Here is an 18562-nt window from a genome sequence, read left to right on the forward strand (position 1 = left end):
AACAGGACGGCATGCCTATCAAACATCACGTCTACACACAAGATGTGTAAGGATTCTGTAGAGGCAGGCATCACTCATATACCGCAGGTTTTAACATGTGCTTGAATCCTTCAGAGTACCAGGCACTCTCATCCTCACTGAGCAAAGCTCAGACACGTGCTGAATGAACTGTAAGTTGTTTGCTAGCTGAGATTTGGACTGTGCAGGACTCCCCAGGAGTTGGCTCCAAAGGCTCTACCATAATGATAGATATTTTTTAAAAGCCTAAGAGTTTCTTTTTGAGGTTCAGCTATGGAAACCCACTAAAAAATCCTGGTAACCAGATGGGGTATCTGCACAGCGATCAGAAGAGACACAGAGCTGAGCCCTCATTTTCCAAGTGACATAAACCATAGATACTGATTACTTTTTTAACTAACTAACTCAAACATCTGTATTCTTCCTTCAGGGAACACAGCATCAGGCTCATTTATTTGGATTGAAACCTTTCACAACATATCATATTCATGTCATAGCTGTAAACAATGCTGGGCAGGTTTCAAGCCCCTGGACATCTGTGCGCACATTGGAAGCTTCACCCAATGGCCTGAGCAACTTTACTGTGGAAAAGAAAGAAAATGGCAGGGCTCTGCTGCTAAAATGGTCAGAACCCTCCCAACCCAATGGCATGATTAAGGTAATCTTCATCTTGACACTTCACTTGATCAAAAAAGAGAAGGGAAATGCTGCATATCTAATTAAAATATTTTTACTGAAAAGGACTTGATCAAATGCATTATACTTTAAAATAAGACAGAAGTCCTATGTAAGCACAAGGCACTCTGTGAGCACTGTTGCTTGTGGTTATATTAAAATCAGTATTAACATTCCTGTGTTACCCCATGACTCTAAATGTTCATCTACAGTGAACCAAATTGTTCATTTAATGTATAGAAAGCTATGCAAGAAAGCTCATAATGTTACTTGGCGTACATTAGACATTGCCAAAATGTGTTTCTATAAAACCTGGGTTTGACAGAATGTTGTTCTGACATTTGGGACTTCTTTTAGCTCAGTAATTTCAACTGACTGTAAACCTTTAACTGCAAGGTTTGCAACTGGAGGGGTTTATTTGGAGTTTTTTCTTAAGTGATTTTCTCTAGAGTTAGCCTGCAAGAAGCTTTGTGCTAGCCCGTGGAGCCCCACAATGAAACTTGATAACAAACAAATATAATGAAAACTATCACTAAGTGATTTATTACTGCATCCAAAAAAAAAAAAAAAAAAACCACCAAAAAAACCACCATGAAAATTGGATCAAAACATTCCTCTTCTATCAATGATCCATTTGTGTGCTGATTGTTACTTGTAAGGAAGTTTCTGAATCATTGGTTAATAGTCCTCATCCTATTGCAAAGATTAAGGTGTCTCATCTACTGGTTATTGACAAAAATTGTTGATTTATATATTTTTTTTTCCTTTTATCTTGGCTTCTGTCCTTTGTTCCCTCCCTGCCTTTTTTTTTTTTTTTCTTTCTTTATTCACCAGACCTACAATATTTTCAGCGATGACAACCTGGAGTACAGTGGTTTATCTCGCCAGTTCCTCTTCAGGCGCCTTGAGCCGTACACTCTCTATACCCTTGTACTGGAGGCTTGCAATGCAGCAGGCTGCACTCGTTCTCCACCCCAGCCAGTCCAAACAGATGAAGCACCCCCAGTGTCTCAGATGGCACCTGTAATCCAGGCAGTGAATGCTACCAATGTTGAACTAAGCTGGTTGCAGCCAATTAATCCAAATGGAAAAATAATTCGCTATGAAGTTATTCACAGATGCGCAAAAGAAAATGCTGCGGGGTACAGAGCAACAACAGAAGATGAGAAAATTGTTTTCACAGAATATAACACTGAAAGTAATACATTCATATATAATGATAAAGGTTTACAGCCATGGACAAGGTATGAATATAAAATACGCACCTGGAATGCAGCAGGCTACACTGACAGCTCCTGGACAGTGGCAAAGACTAGTCAAACTGCCCCAAAAGGTCTCGCTGTCCCCAGGTTATCTTTGGTATCAGTTAACCCCCGTAAAGTGCTCATCTCATGGGCCTCCCCGGCACAGCCCAATGGTATTCTTCAGTCATACAGGCTGCTAAAGAATGATGTTCTCTATCCTTTCAGCTTCGACGCTGCTACTTTCAACTACACGGATGAAGACTTACTGCCCTATTCAATGTACAGTTATGCGATAGTTGCTTGTACAATGGGAGGCTGCTCTACCAGTGAACCAGCTACAATACGGACGCTGGAAGCAGCTCCTGCCTTAGTGGACCCACCATCTCTGCAGGCTGTCAGTGCCACTCAGATTAATGCATCTTGGGCACCTCCCCAAATACAAAATGGAGATATCACCAAGTACATATTGAAATTAAACAATGAAGAGTATTATCCTGGCAAAAGTTTGCAAATGTTAATTTCTAATCTACAGCCTTACACGCAGTATGATTTTGCATTGGTTGCCTGTACTGCGGGGGGCTGCACATCTAGCATATCCCAGTCAGTGATGACCATGGAGGCTCCACCATTAAATATGGAAGCTCCCAGGCTGCTTGTCATGGGCTCGGAGTCAATTGAAATCACGTGGAAACTTCCAGCTAATCCCAATGGTAAAATCACAAGCTACGAGCTAAGAAGGGATGGTGTACTTGTTTACTCGGGTCTGGAAACTCGCTATCTTGATTTCACTCTAATGCCAGGCATGGAGTACAGCTACACTGTCACCGCAAATAACAGTCTAGGGAGTGTGACCAGCCCATCAGCTCAGATAAAAACCAACCCCTCTGCTCCATCTGGGATGTTGCCTCCGAGGTTGCAGGCATGGTCCTCAAAGGAGATTTTGGTGGCCTGGGATCCTCCTATCAAAGTAAATGGTGACATTAGAAATTACACAATCTCAATCCACAAGCCTGCTGAAACAGGAAAGAAAACTTTTGACTTTGATGCATCTCATGTTTCCTTTCTGAGACGGTCATACATAGTGGCAGAGCTACACCCCTACAGTAGGTAAGTCTGGAAGACCTAATTTCTTGAATAAATGCTGCAAGGTGGTTCAGTGGGCTGGCAGAGAGCTCAACCATCTTGTTTAAACAGATAGTCAGACCCATGGGGTTTTGTTTCCTAAAAAGCACATGATAAAACCGGGATTTTTTTTTATTTATACTAACACCAGCTATATATCATCTTGATGAAGAGCATAGGGTTGACTTAGGTTGTAATTAATACAAGGCATAATTAAGCACTCTGCTATAGACTCCAAAACCTGCAATCTTGTACTTGTGTATCTTTTGCAAGGTGTCTGTATCCAAGAATAAATAGGGCTTTAGTTGACAAAGTTTGGGGTGGGGAGACCAAAGACCTGTTAGTTAGCCTGTTCCCAGGGTAGCTGACCTAAGATTGATGGAGTCACACCAGAAACATGCTCGCACCCTTGAGTTGAAAACAAGTGCCTTGTGTTTAAGTGAAAGCAAAAACTTAAGAGAGGGTACCAGACTCCGCCACAGAAGGAGCATGCTTGATAAGGAAGTAATATCTTCCCCACTAATTCTTGCTTATTTACCTGACTTTTCCATATATATTTGTGTAGGCATAATTTGTGTGTGTTACATGGTTGATACGTCTGTCTGCTATTTACATGTGACTAATCTAAATCCAAAGAGAAAAGAGTAAGGGAGTGAAGCTCTCAAATGATACCCAAATCGTCTCCTACAATGAATCATCATTTTGATTCATATCATCAAAATCAAAATGATTTTGATCACTTGACTCCTGCAGATGTTAACTCTGCTCTGAAAAAAAAAATACAACCAAAACCAAATGAAAACCCAGAACACAGCATTCTTCCTTTTTGCTACTCAAGGCACAGCATGTGTAAAAAACCAAATTATTTTCTTATTAAAAATGCTATAGACCAAGAGAAATTAAGAAATCCCCCAGATTTCATGCACAGTCTATATTTGTATTTGCAGTGTTTTAATCACTTCATTCCCGATTTGTGTTCCCAAAGGTATGAAGTACAGCTCCAAGCTTGCACAGATCTGGGTTGTGCCTCCAGTGAGTGGGCATCAGTACAGACGCTGGAGGCACCCCCAGCAGTGCAGCCCGCCCCTCTCATAGAAATACAGACAACAGCCGGGGGCTTCCAGTCGACTTCTTCCGTCCTGTGGACTGGCCCTCAGCAGCCGAATGGGAAGATTTTATACTATGAACTTTACAGAAGGCGAACAACTCAAGCCCACATAAATTTAGACCTCGCACTTGTTTACAATGGTTCTTCAACCTCCTTCAAAGACGACAAGTTGCTGCCTTACACAGGATATGAATATCAGGTGGGCACTGAAGCCATTTCGCAGCTCTGATTACAATTTCAGTACACTTTGAGAACCTTACTTTACACTTACAATGAACATACACATCTCATTACTAATGGTAATATATTGTGATACCTGAATGATTATTGTTAATGTATTATGAATAGTTGAGAAGCCGAAAATAATTTTGCACAAGCAATAGATTCATTCAGCATTCATTTTTCTTTAGCTTAATCGTAAGTGCCTGTGTTTCTTGTATGTTAAGTGCTTGTGTCCCCTCCAGAGCTTTTGCAAGGCTCTAATGTTGAGTAGTGTGAAATTCTAGTTTTTAAAAGGCAGCTTCATTTCATTAGTTTTTCTTTCTTTTTCTACCCTCCCCCATTATAAATTAATTTTTACTTTATGATCATAAAGTAGTTTACATCAAAAGGGACTGGGTTTGTTTTCTCTTTAAAGTAGATGTTAGGATCACAAGCAGTTTTCATGGGTGACTCAAAAGTGAATTTACTGTTGATGATTGGCGTTATGTCTTATGCATATAGGTATTTTTACTATTGTTTGTCTCGTGAAGCTAAGATAAAGCAAGAAGACCAGTTCTGCCATTCTTTCACTTGTAATTGTTTTCTATGTCAAAGTTACAAGTTTATCATCATTTTTTTGTCATACAGTAGTAGTGATAATGTAGGGCATCTTGAAAACCTCCAGGAAGGGAGACTGTATAACCTCTCGGGGCAGTCTGCTCCACTGCTGGACTGTCCTCATTGTGAAAAAGGGTTTTTTTATGTTCAGTCTGAACCTCTTTTGCTTGAACTTATACCTGTTTTCTCTTGTCCCCTCCCACCACTTACCATTGTGAGGAACCTGGACCCATCTTCTTGTTAGCCTGTGGGTTGTGCTGGGGGACTGCAATCAAGTCCCTCCAAAGCCATCTCTTCTCCAGACTGAACAAGCCCCAGTCCCACAGCTTCTCCTCATAGGCCAAGTTCTCCAACCCCCTGATTACCTTGGTGGCCTCCGCTGAACTCGCTCCAATTTATCAATATCTTTCTTGTATTCGGAGGCCAAATCAGAACAAATGCTAAGTAAAGGCATGTAATCACTTCCTTTGATTGTCTGGCTATGCTCCTGTTAAACAGCTCAAGATGCTGCCAGATTACACTGCTGGCTCATGTCCAGCTTTCTATCTCCTAAGGCCTTTAGGTCCTTTCCAGCAGAGGTGCAGTAGGTCAGTCCCTACCCTGTAATGCTGCAAGGAGTTATTCCTTCCCAGGAGCAAGACTTCGCATTTGTTTTGCTGAAATTCATAAAGCTCCTGATGACCCATTCCTCTAGGCCCTTCTGAATGACAGACCTGCCTTTCAACATATCAGCTGGTCCCCTCCAGTTTAGTGTCACCTGCAAATTTGATGAGAGTGCACTTTACAGATCAGGTTCTTTGGTAGCTCTGGTCCACTGCTACTGTTGTATTCTTTTAGGCAGCCAGAAACCATGAAGAATTAAATCTAAAACGTTGCTTTATCACATTAGTCTATCCAGCTGCTATATGTACATGTGTCATAGACTCACCAAGTCATGTAGGTTGGAAGGGACATCCAGAAGGCATCTAGCCTAACTCCCTGCTTGAAGCAGGTCCAGATAGAGCAGACTGCTCAGGGTTATGTCCAGTTGAGTTTTGGATCAAGTCCTCCATCCTTGCATCTCCAAGGATGGAGATTGTATACCCTGTGTGGGCACCCTGTTCCAGTTTCTGAGTACAAACCTCCTACTTTTCTTTGCATCTAATTCCCTTGTTTCAACTTGTGTCCCTTGCCTCTTGCTCCATTACTGTCAGAGTCCCACGGCCTGGAGGGAGGAGTGTGGTGGCTTTCTTCATAAATCAGTTCCAGCAACTCTAATTTGGCTAAGAAAAGGATTCTGAAGGGAAAATTATAAAACTATTGAAAAGAGAGCCTAGGATGCTAGTAGAAAAGTGCAGTATTCACAAAGCCTTTCTTCTCTGCTTGACAATCACAAACCTCTTTTTTTCCTTTAGACGTTTCTGGATTGGCAGCATGTCTGTAAGTTAACAGCCAGTGTGAAAAGTGTAGAATCATCATACAATCACAGAATGGTTTGGGTTGGAAGGGACCTTAAAGATCATCTAGTTCCAACCCCCCTGCCATGGACAGGGTCACCTTCCACTAGACCAGGTTGCTCAAAGCCCCATCCAACCTGGCCGTGAACACTTCCAGGGATGGGGCATCCACAGCCTCTCAGGGCAACCTGTTCCAGTGGCTCACCACTCTCATAGTGAAGAATTTCTTCTTTATATCTAATCTGAATCTACCCTCTTTCAGTTTAAAGCCATTACTCCTTGTCCTATCACTACATGACCTTGAAAAAATGTCCCTCTCTGGCTTTCTTGTAGGCCCCCTTTAGGTACTGGAAGGCTGCTATAAGGTCTTGCTGGAGCCTTCTCTTCCCCAGGCTGAAAAACCCCAACTCTGTCAGCCTGTCTTCATAGGAGAGGTGCTCCAGCCCTCTGATCATCTTTGTGACCCTCCTCTGGACTCTCTCCAATAGGTCCGTGTCCTTCTTATGATGGGGGCCTCAGAGCTGAACGCAGTACTCCAGGTGGAGTCTCATGAGAGCAGAGTAAAGGGGGAGAATCACCTCCCTCAACCTGCTGGTCATGCTTCTTTTGATGCAGTCCAGGATATGGCTGGCTTTCTGGGCTGCAAGTGCACATTGCTGGGTCATGTTGAGCTTCTTGTCAACCACCCCCACCAAGTCCTTCTCCACAGGGCTGCTCTCAATCCACTCATCACCCACCCTGTATTTGTGCTTGGGATTGCCCCAACTCATGTGCAGGACCTTGCATTTGGCCTCGTTGAACTTCATGATGTTCGCACAGGCCCACCTCTCAAGCCTGTCAAGGTCCCTCTGGATGGCATCCCTTCACTCCAGTGTGTCGACCGCACCACACAGCTTGGTATTGTTGATAAACCTGCTGAGGGTGCACTCAATCCCATTGTCCATGTCGCCAGCAAAGATGTTAAACGGCACTGGTCCCAATACCAATCCCTGAGGAACACCACTCATCACTGCTCTCCACTTGGACATCAAGCAGTTCACCACAACTCTTTGAGTGCTACCATCCAGCCAATTCCTGATCCACCGAGTGGTCCATCCATCAAATCCTTGTCTCTCCAATTTAGAGACAAGGATGTTGTGGGGGACAGTGTCAAATGCTTTGCACAAGTCTGTTAGATTTGTGCTGAAGGAAATGACGACCTTCTGTGAGCTGACTGCTTCTTATTGCTGATGGCAAGTCCATGTTACTTGATTTCCATCAGTTACTTAATGGCATCTTCTTGAACCTAGCAGTACAGGAGATGATACTATAATACTTTCCAAAGCAAAAATTGTAATTACTCAAAGCCTGAAAATTTATTGCACCTTACATATACGAGAGTAGGTTTTCCAGTTGCAACTTCTCTTGTGATGAGAGCTGTTAAATTTTTCCTGGGAACAGCATGCTTTAGGGTGAACTGTTTGTGTTTTAAATCCTACTATGTACAAAAATTTCCATTTCCTTCTTCCAGCTTTCCTTTAATGCCTGTGTAGGGCCCATCTGTTGGCCACAACAGCGTGAAGTCTGCTCTCCATTTACTGTAGTTTCCTCCTAGCAGAACTATTGCTAGACCAGGTCTCCTTGCTACTTTGGACAAGTTCTATGAGGAATGTGAATTCAAGTGCAGATGGGGCTGAGTAGATAGCAAGCATTGTAGCAGACCCAAGCCCTACTTATTAGTTAAGAATCTTTCTTAGGCAAAGAAGAACTTCCCAAATCGGAAGTTGTAGACATTGGCTGTTGGATGTTCTCAGTTATACCAGCTTTCAATTATCTCAGTCAGAACCTGTTTTTTGAGAAGTTGATACTACAGAGAGTTTCCTGAGCCAAAATTTTTAATGGTCTATCAGTGACAGATAACAAAGAAAGCCTCTTGACCAGATTCCTGTGGTTTACCACATTGTATTCAAGACTTTGCTTTTTATCTCAGTTCTACTCCATAACCGGGCTGAGCTGTTGACTGGGACCCTAAATCATTTTCGGTTTTTATCACTGGTGGCCATTTATTTCACCATGAGAGGTTTTTGCAAGCACGTGTTTGTCTTCTGCTTGTGTCACTTGCAGCAGTCCTCTGGGACATATTCTGAGCCCCTCCATTGTTGACAATTTATATCTTGCCTGTGAGACAAGTTATTCATAAGTATAGGGCTTGGCTTTTGCTATTATGCTGATGAAACCCAGATTTATATTTCACTTAAACTGGATATTGATTCTGCTGTCTCTGCATTTGAGGCTTGTTTGCTGGACATAAAACTTTAAATGCAACTGAATTTCCTCCAGCAGAATGCAGATAAAATCAAAGTGCTGTGATGGGACTCCAGCATTTTTGCACATATTGAGATTTAGTTCAATGAACCCTGACAGCTTCTTTGGATCTGAAGTCAGGATTTTGGAGTTTGGTTTGGGGCTTTTTGTTGTTGTTGGGGTTTTTTGTTCGGGTTGGGTTGGGTTTTTTTGTTTTGTTTTTTTGCTGGCAACTTCAGCTGAATATTTAGGGCTTGTAAGACTAGATGCAAAAGTTGCACTTTCAGAAATGACGAATTGACTTTGGAAGCTCATGCTGGTCAAAAGGACTATGCACCCTAAATGCTTAGGTCGCTATTGTTCAAGGAAGCACTTATTCTTTAAAGGCCAGATCTGCACAAGCATATTAGCACCTGCTAGGTTTCAGTGGGTTTTTAAAAGGCATTAAGGTGCCTACTGTCCCATACTCAGAAATAATTACTTAGATCTTTGAAATTCCCTCTATCAGTCTATTCAGACATTTAGATATTTGCATTTTCTAGAGCATCTGGCCTTTTAGGCATTTATTGGAATGCTGCCTGAGATCCTCAGCTGTATTAAACAGATGCAATTGCATGATCTCCTGAAAAAAAACCCTGACTTGGACAAACTTTATAACTCATGAGGCCTAATGAGTTTGCAAGTGTAATTTTTTGATTCCTGGAATATTTCTGAAACAGAGTGTGTAGGCCCATCTCAGAAACTATTGAGGGTGGTGTGCAGTGTTACCATATAGTGACCTATGGAGTCAGACCTATTTTTCTCAGCAAAGGGAAGGCCCTTTTGAACAGAGACATGTGGCATTTAGTGCTATTCTGCAAAGCAGAGCTGTCAGAATACGGTGTGATTTCTATGCAAGTGCAATGTCATTCCTCCACAATTGTACTTAATTGTGTACTTAAGACTGCTTCTTTAGATTAATGGCTTGATGTAGTCCTGGTTTAGGACACATCCTTTATTTATTTAGTTATTTATTTGGCACACACAGAACATGCAAAAGACAAAAAAGTAGGATTGTCCCTTTTCAGAAAGTTTTATGGCTCCCTGCAGAGGTTTATTCTCTGGGAGGACTATCCAGTGCACCAAGACAGGGTCTGCAGCACTGAAGCTATATGCCTCTGACTGCTGCAGGAGGCACAGCATCCCTTTTGCTTGCGAAGCATGCTTCTCATGCTCCAGTTACTGCAGCCAAGTGAAGGGTCAAGGACATACCCCAAGATATACCAGGGGAAATATGTTTTGAGTCCTCCATCTTGGACTCTCAAAGAGAAAACAGATCATATTCTGACTTCGGGGAGATAAAGAGAAAAAAATGGGTGCAAAGTCAAGAAGATTAAGGAAGGTCCAACTCCATGGAGTGTAGAATACATCAGGCCTCTTGGTCACTTTTCAGAGATGACAAGAATGACACTTGGTTTACCAATCTGTCTGTCAAATCATTGGCTGAGCTCCAGTTTGTGCTGCTTAGTTACTGACAAACAGCTCAGTGACTTCTGCAGCTTAAAATGGGGTGAAACTGGTTTTCTGACTGGCCAGTGATGTATAGTCACCCATTTGTAATATCCCTCAAATCTGGCTCCTTTTCATTGTTTTAATTCACCATTTCTTTCCATCTCCCTGACAGAAAGATGCACTACAAAGTAGTGACATAAAATAAAATGTAGTGCTTTCTTGCACTCCCTGCTTGTTATCCCCTCTTCATTTTATTTGAAAGAGTGTTTTTTCTTACAAGGTTCATTGTGCTTGTTGCTTCCAAGTAAAGAGAGTTTCTCATACTACACCTCCATTAGGCTACTGAGCTTGACCTCAGCTTCTGAAAAGTAAAGCAGACATAACTATGTTGTTTCACTGACGTAATGGCGATACCTACTCTAAATACCCTTTTGCAGAATGAGATGCTTCCTTACTACTGGTAGAGGGTACACAGTAGGGAGAAGAGCCTTTTGAAACCACGCGATTTCATTCATTAAGCCTGACTTCAGGCACTATGTTTCTGTTGTCAACACCATCCTAAATTCAAGTGCCTAAACAGTGCATTGATGCAACAAAACTTGATTTTTGTTCATTAAACTAAATACAGATTTTAGACTAGATTTGTTGGCTTCCAAAATTACCAGTGAGACTTTTACAGCACCACTCTTGCCAGGCCCTTCTCGGTAAATTGGGATTCTGACATATTCAAAACTATGGCAAGCTATCCTTTAAAAAGACATTAGCGTGAGTACCAGGGGAAAATATACTCCAGGGCTGTAGATGACTTGATATGATTTCCTTGATTGTATCTTTTTTATTTATGAGGCATAATTTATGACTGCTGAAAAGCAAACTAAAATGAGTGATGACTAACTACAGCCAAAGTAATAAATCAGAAGCGGAGAAAGAAGCGGTGATTTTGATCGAATCTATTGAATTAGCTGTTGCCCTTAGCTATTACAGGTATTGGAAAGACCTTTTAATATCTGCTTATCTCTCTCATGGGAACTTGGTAACTATCTCATTATATACTCATAGGAAACAAATTATTTAATTTTCTACCTTTTAGAGTTAAACCTGTTTACATCTCTCATTAATTACTGGTGTTATACTATGTTATATGAAATGAGCTTCCTTTAGCATTTGGTAATTCTGTTTAAGTCCCAAAGTGTCTTTCCCTTTCCCTTCCCCAGAATGGGTTAGTACTGTTATTATTAGCATTTGAACAGTGGAGATGAATAACAATGTTAAGAAGCTCAAATTATCACAGTGCTAGAAGCCTGGACCTAAAATCTATCCCATTATATGTTTATGGCCTCCCTAAGGATGCTAACTGAATGTTGAAGAGGCAAAAGTATGGATCTGGGGATAGGCAATCAGAAAGCACACATTTGTTGACTACCTTTTTGTACCCCTGGTCATGAGTGGACACGATACTTTCTTTCCCTTGCCTTTGCTCTGTCCCCCGTAGACTGCAACCACTTTTGAAACTTTCTAGTTTGCTCATACCTTCCTGACACCACAGTGCCCACATATGAATACATTATTGTAATGCTGAATGCTAGATTTCAGTAGACAAGCTTTGTGCTCTAAGCAGTGCTGACGTTGCATAAGTAACTCCAAATTACCCAGGCTGCACACCGGTCGGTTCTGATGAGAAGAAAGACTTGTGAAAGGTGCTGCAACTGATGGTGAGAGGGAGCTGCTCTGGTTTTCTCTAATTTTAACCAGACAAGGTTATGGTCTCTTCAATTTTCTTGCAGACTGCTGTTCAAACACAACTAAAAATCGGTTGCTGTGTTTCTGAACTTACTGATGTCATATCTTATATAGCCCTAAAGGGGGCCCAAGGCTTCCCTTTGCAGGAGCAGAGAGGATTCCCACTTGGGGACTGCCTGGTTTGTGCCTGTGTTTGCAGCGATAATACATGTCACATTGGTTGAGCCAGGTCTGAGATGCGAGTGTTGTGAGCTGGCAGGCGTTAATGCATGCACAACGTCATCTGCCAAACCACTGCTCAATCAGCCATGGTTGCTCTTCACGTAATCGGAGTCGCGTGGTCAAGTGATTGCTTTTATGTTTTGGGGAACTTTTGGCCATGTGTTGTGCTTTCTCCTTAATCCTGGACTGTCTTTGTCCTTTGAGAGGGTTAATTTGAGTGCTTTATTCTGGCAGCTTCTTCACCTTCTCTTTTTCATCACTGCAAGACCATAGTTCTCTCCTGGTTTACCATTGCTTTTGTTCTTCTGGTACCTTTCTTGCACTGCAGCATTGAAGGAGCTGTGGAAACATATATCCAGCTTTTTCCCTCAGTTCCCATTAGTACTTCCTGTATGGCGTAAATACCTTTACATATGATCTCAATTTGGTGAAAGAAAATCTTTTTGAGTCTAAAACATAGCTTCCTTGGTAAGGACCTGGGGTTTCAAGAGTGTTGCAGCAGATGAACCTGTGTGGCTCAGGGATGGAGTAAGTCATCTAATGGGCTTCTTCCACTGTCAGCGTCTACAATACCATGATTTTTTTGCATCTATGCCCAAGGACCGTTGTGATTTTGTTGCCCTTCGTGGGAGGAGTTGTTACTCAGCTTTACTAAGCTTGAACAGGCTGGGCTCACCATGGTAAGGCTGTGGCCATCTTATCGGCGCTTCCCTTCCTGCTTCTCATAGGTTTTGCACCTTTTTGCTGTGCTGATGAACCTTGAGGTTGTCCTGTGATCGTTTTGAGCCACAGCTGATCACCAGTTTCTTCCAGGAGCAGGGATCTCTGAGGGCTCATTTATGATGGAAAAAAACCCAAGCTTAGTTACCTGTAACTGGAATTCTTCAGTCCTCTGAATATACGATCTCTGGAGAGGTTTCCCCCCTCTGTCTCTGGTTCCTCTTCAAAGTGCAGTCTGGGCCAGGGGCCAGCAGATTGATAAAGCATTTTAAAAAGTAACCCGTGTAGCTGATTTCGGAGCCCTCTCCTGGCTTTTCGGGGACAGTGCAGCCATTAACAGCACCACATCTTTTGGCAGGGTGCTGAGCCATGCACCATGATGTCAGACTTAATGCTTTTGGAGACAGTATATTCAGAAAGTCAAGTTATAAGAAACTTTTGTTGGCTTTCTGCTGTCTGTGTTTTGCCATTCAATACATCCCTGAGATGTGATTGCTTCTTGTTTGCCCCATGTTCCTGTGCGTGCTTTTGTAAACTTCTTACCCTATAAGTACCAGTTAATACTGCAGCCTATTAAGCTCTTCACATTTCTATATGAATACAGTTAAATATTTGTTGGTGCTGATTATATCACAATTTAGAAGGAATTTTGTGTGAGCCCAAAAAGCTTTTTACAAAAGTCCAAACCATGAAATTTCAGTTTAACCAGGCTAGCCAGGCAACAGCTTTCATCCGTGACCATTTTGTGGTGACTTTTTGAGGAGCTGTGACCAAACCTCTGGTTTTAACAGGCATTCCTCATTGTGGCTTCTGTTGCCATGCTGTCCCATTTCTTCATGCAAAGAAGTGGCTAAATGTCAACATTTCAATCTGCAGTCAGTTCTGGGCACTTACTGCTCCGAGTCTCCAAACGCTGACCACGATTTACTTGGATGGAAATTCTCAAAGGGAAATATTTTTATGCCCATCCATCCTTTTACAGATGGTTGAGCAGAAGCAGAGGGAGTTAAGGGAATCCAGCTTAGGTCAGTATAAATCCAGAATTTAGATCCTCAGAAGTCCTGTTTAGCTGTCACAGCTGTCTTAGAAGCTGGCGTTAGGAAGTTTCACAGACACCTAGAGGTTTTCTGCTGGAAACATGTCTTGGCGGGGCTGAGTGGCTGGTGTCTGTCTAGAAGGAGCATGCCTGTCTGTCAGGCCCACACACATACAGCCGTGACTTTGGCCTTTTTTCAAGAGGGACAGGCATGTGGTGCCTGGGGGATGGACCGCAACCTCCAGTGCCCCCCACCTCCCTGAGGAAGGGCTGGGCTGGGCAACCACATCTGCTCCCACTTGCTCGTGCTGCCCAGTCAGTCTTGATTTCATTGTGTTCATGCAAAGTAAAACAGCTCCGAAGGAAGCACTGGGAGCACCCCAAGTACAAAGATGGGTCCTCCACTTTGGCATTCCCACCCTGTAGGGCAGCAGGCTTGACTGCCTCCATTGGAGCCTGTGATTGAACTTAAATTACCTGCCTCCTGGAGGAGTCCTTCAACCGCTTAGCTGTACTAGGAAATGGGATGAGCATCTCCTTGTCCTAAGACAGTGTTTTGAAAGAGAGCCCTTGTTTGTCTGAAATAAGGCTTGTTTTCTGAAAGATGAGGCGTAAGCACCTATGATAAGAGAGGGATTGATGGAGGAAGGTGTCTCCATCCAACTCTCAGTGAGGCATCTGCTTCCCAAGTGAATTGCAGCCTTCTGTCCTCTGCAATTCCTAGGGGGTCCCATTCTGAGGCCAAATTCCTGTGCTACACAGGAAGCCTCTGTTCCTAACTCATCACCTACAGTTTTGCTGTGGGCAGCTTGCCTGGGAGGTCAGGTCTGACACTGTTACGCTCCGTGCTCATTAAGGCCACAGCCTGGATATAACTGGAGCGGTTGAGCTCAGGTCAGTGCTGAGTCGATGCCAGTGGCACACTCAGAGCTGTTCTTTCCCTATGTGGCTTATTCTTTCCACAAAGAAATATGCCGCTTGAAATGAACGACTGTGGGTAAATCTCTGTAGCAGCTGGAACTGAACTGAGATAGAGGGTTTGACCTACTGCAGTAAAGTGAACAGAGTTTGACTCTATGAAAAGATCACAACAGAGATATATTACTGATTTCACTGAAAATAAAAGTGCTTTGGATGAGCTTTTTATTGTAGGGCGTCATCTGTACTTATGTAGTGTTTCACTGGATGGCGCTATATGTTACTCGCAGAATCAGGCAGGAACTTTGGGTTTGTAATTGGCAGAACCACAGTCTTCAAAGCTACTGTGGTGGTTTGGGGCCTTTTTCCTTCCCCAGGCTCCTTGTGAATTGTCCTGAGGCCTTAGAGCTTAATATTGCAAGCTGGAAGGACTCCAGGGTCAGTTTTGAAGACCTCTTATTTCTAAACCTCCTATTTTTTTTAAGGCATAGTCCCGCCATCCACTTCCCCAGGACCTCTGCCCAGAGTAGATCACATAAGAATGTGTTTTACTATAGTTAGAATCGCTCGACATGAAAGCTTACTAAGGAATACTTATACTAAAAATCGCTCAGACAGTCCTCTTGTATTGCCATTTAGATCTATCATTCTGATTGATCACTATGTGGTTGGCTAATATTGAGCCTAATTTAACCCTATACACTCACGCATCCATCTATTCTGTCTATTGTACCTGACATTCTACAAATTACTTACCCATGCAAATGACGACCTAAGGCAACCTTTTATGATATTCGTGTTTAATTATACAAATGGTTTTTGATAAATAAGATTATACATCCTTCCATATGTTTATTCACTCCTTGATGAAAGCAAAATTTAATTTTCATGCAGATTTGTTGGAGAGTGTGTTTAATAAGTGCTGAGTTTTATGTAGTCTGCAGATCACTCTGGTTTTGGGAAGCTGACAAAATCAGTAGGCATAGTTCATAGAGACATGTGGTTTTTAATCAGGCCTAATTTAAGCTGCTAAATTTTGAAATCTTGGAACTGAAGCCATTGCCTTTGTGCTCATGCAATAAAGCAAATGTTGTTGTGAAAATAAATGAGAGATGCTGACTTAACTATACATTTCAATGGGCTTTATTTATATTATGGGTTGCTGAAAATGTTGCCAAATGACTGATACATTAGTATTTTTAAGACAGGGATGTTCCTGTAAAACTTTCCGGTTTTAAAGAGTAACTAGAGTTTGGCTTGTGCGATTCAGTCAAGGTGAACGTAACTTAAGTAAGTGTCACACAGTGCCAGGCTGAATTCATCAGGGCTGCTTGCATACATGAAGAAAGTGTGTAGAAGGGAGCAATTGGCAGGACTGGTTATCACTATTTTTGTTCAGATGTCTTTGAAAACATCACTGTTAATCCCAGCTTCTCAAGGAGTCCTCTTTGCATGGTACGACGCAGTGGTGGGATTTCAGAGTTTGAGGATCAGGTATGATCACACACTCCCTGAGACATGAAATCTGCTTCTTTTTCCTAAATGTAGCAGTGGGAAATATTTCACTCTTCTGTTAGAAAGTCACTGGGTCAACACAGGTGCTGGGCAGCAGTCAAGGGACATTTTGCATGGGTGTTATTGCACGCATTTTTCTTAGTGTCAGCACAGCTGCAGTAGCAACCCTAGCTAACCATGGATGTTTTGTAGGCTTGAGTCCTTTGCTAACGGTTTCTCTGGTTTTGTGTGCCAAAGGTGTGGTCGGTAAACTCAGCGGGCCGGACACCGAGCGGCTGGTCCCGCTGCCGGACGGGGCCTGCCCCTCCTGAGGGCCTGGGAGCTCCCCTCTTCGACACAGTGGCATCCACAGTGGCTGTGGTGAACATCCGCCCCCCTCTCAAGCCAAACGGGGTGGTCAGTATCTACAGGCTGTTTTCTAATGATACCAGAGGGACTGATGTGGTGGTGAGTATTGTCAACACTGTTTCTGGACTTCCATTTGAGCTTGTATTTTCTAGCTTTAACAATTTTGTTCTTACAAGCTGCTACTGTTGGTTACAGACTGTCTGTCTTCCTCTCCTGCACTCCTGTTGTCAACTGCTCTGCAATGCTCTCTTCCGGCTAACGTGCCACCAGCCTTTCTCTCATCTAAATGTGCTTCTCAGGGAACTAACCTCTTCATTAAACACTTCTGACATGGTGATGTGCAATGTGACGGGTATCAGAAGTATTGTTCGGGGGCAGCTAATCGTCCAAACGAAACACTTCCAGACAACTCCCACCAGTCCAAATGGTGCAGGTAGAAACTGCAGCCATTAGGAAACGATTGTGTGCTTTGGGTAGCCTATGGATTTGAAGTTCAGAAGAAATTGCTGTACATGAGCTTCTCTTAAAACCTTTCTTGTTGGTAAGAAGTATTTCACGGTAAAGCACTGAAGAATAGTGCAAGTAGCCAAGCAACTTCTTCTGCATTTGGTGTCTCAGCCTAGACACCATTAGGTGTCCAGAAATGACCCATCTCAGCTTAGGAAACCTGCAGGGCTTCATTAGAGTTATAAAATAGGGAGAGGTGGGGAAAGGTTAGGCCTGTGGAAGGTGCCTGGAACAGTTACCACCAAATAAGTGCAAAATGCTTGAATACTTTTTATCTGTAACACTATCTGTTTGAGTAGGTAAATATTTGTATGGGATTTTTTTCCCTTATCCCATCTTGCTTAGCCTGGAAGTGCTAGGGACACCTTCCCAGGTCATCAGTCCTGTTTGTGACCTTAAGCTGCCTACCGATTGCACATTAGGCATTTATTCCTTCCCGTGCAATAGGGTGTGTCCGTGTCTGATTCGGCCAGTTCATCTCGTTGGTGCCTGCATGGCCCTTCATTTCCATCCCCTCACACCTGCCATGCTTCTGGCTCATCTCTGGCTCTGGCGTCAAGAAGTACCAAGTGCTTTCCTTTGCTTACTTGACTCTTTCATTCCCAATTTTTGCTGCACTCTGCTTAATCACATGCTGCCAAATGGGAGCAGATGTTGCCCCTTGTTGGTGTTTTCTACATATTTTTATTTCTTTGGCTTAAGAAGCTATACCCGCAAATGACTACAGCAATGAAGTGAAGTGGCAGTTCCTGTGAGCAGTTTCAGAACAAGGGCACCATTTCCTTTGCCCAAACTGCCAGGTGTCGTTTGCTGAGTGTAGGAGAGTTTCCTAACAGGCTTGCCCAGCACCATGGCCATTTGAGTGCAGAGCTGTATCATGTTGGCCCTTGACTTAGAGGTACCTACCAGAGAGCACAGTCTCCTGTCTATGAGTAAACTGACCCACCAGACACTTTTGTATCACTCTGCCCAGTGCTGTCTCCTGTATCTACATTGAGGAAGCTTGTGAGACATGCATGAGTATTTGCTAGCACACTTGTCATGGAGCTATTTTCTACTTTAATTTCTTTTTGCTTCAGTACCACTTACCCCAGAGTTTCTCCTTAAAAGTTTTCTGTTTCTCTGTTCCTGAGAATGACATTTGCAAGTTGACATACAGTGGTCACAGCTCAACTCAAGAAGTCTATGAGGCTACTGATAGCACGGTCTTTTCCTTTGAACAGTACCCTTTAACTTCCCAGTGGGAGAAAAATGAATGCAGAGTTCCTAGTACACAGCAGCTGCATTAATGTCAGACTTAAAGGACGTGCAGAACCTTGTGCCCATCTTGTTCTGCAGTTAATTCATCTCCATAATTCTT

At 42.8% G+C, this 18562-nt stretch overlaps 1 protein-coding gene across 1 annotated transcript in view; it reads left to right on the forward strand.

Annotated features, from left to right (window-relative positions):
• The window catches only part of USH2A (usherin), a 392565-nt gene that overhangs the window by 362967 nt on the left and 11036 nt on the right, over positions 1-18562 (forward strand). The window contains exons 61-64 of the mRNA XM_075042640.1: positions 449-676; positions 1528-3044; positions 4045-4366; positions 16585-16794. Coding sequence (XP_074898741.1) covers positions 449-676; positions 1528-3044; positions 4045-4366; positions 16585-16794 — 2277 coding nt within the window. The remainder of the gene's footprint in view (positions 1-448; positions 677-1527; positions 3045-4044; positions 4367-16584; positions 16795-18562) is intronic.

Source organism: Buteo buteo, chromosome 12 (assembly GCF_964188355.1).
Source record: "Buteo buteo chromosome 12, bButBut1.hap1.1, whole genome shotgun sequence".
Classification (NCBI taxonomy): Eukaryota; Metazoa; Chordata; class Aves; order Accipitriformes; family Accipitridae; genus Buteo; species Buteo buteo.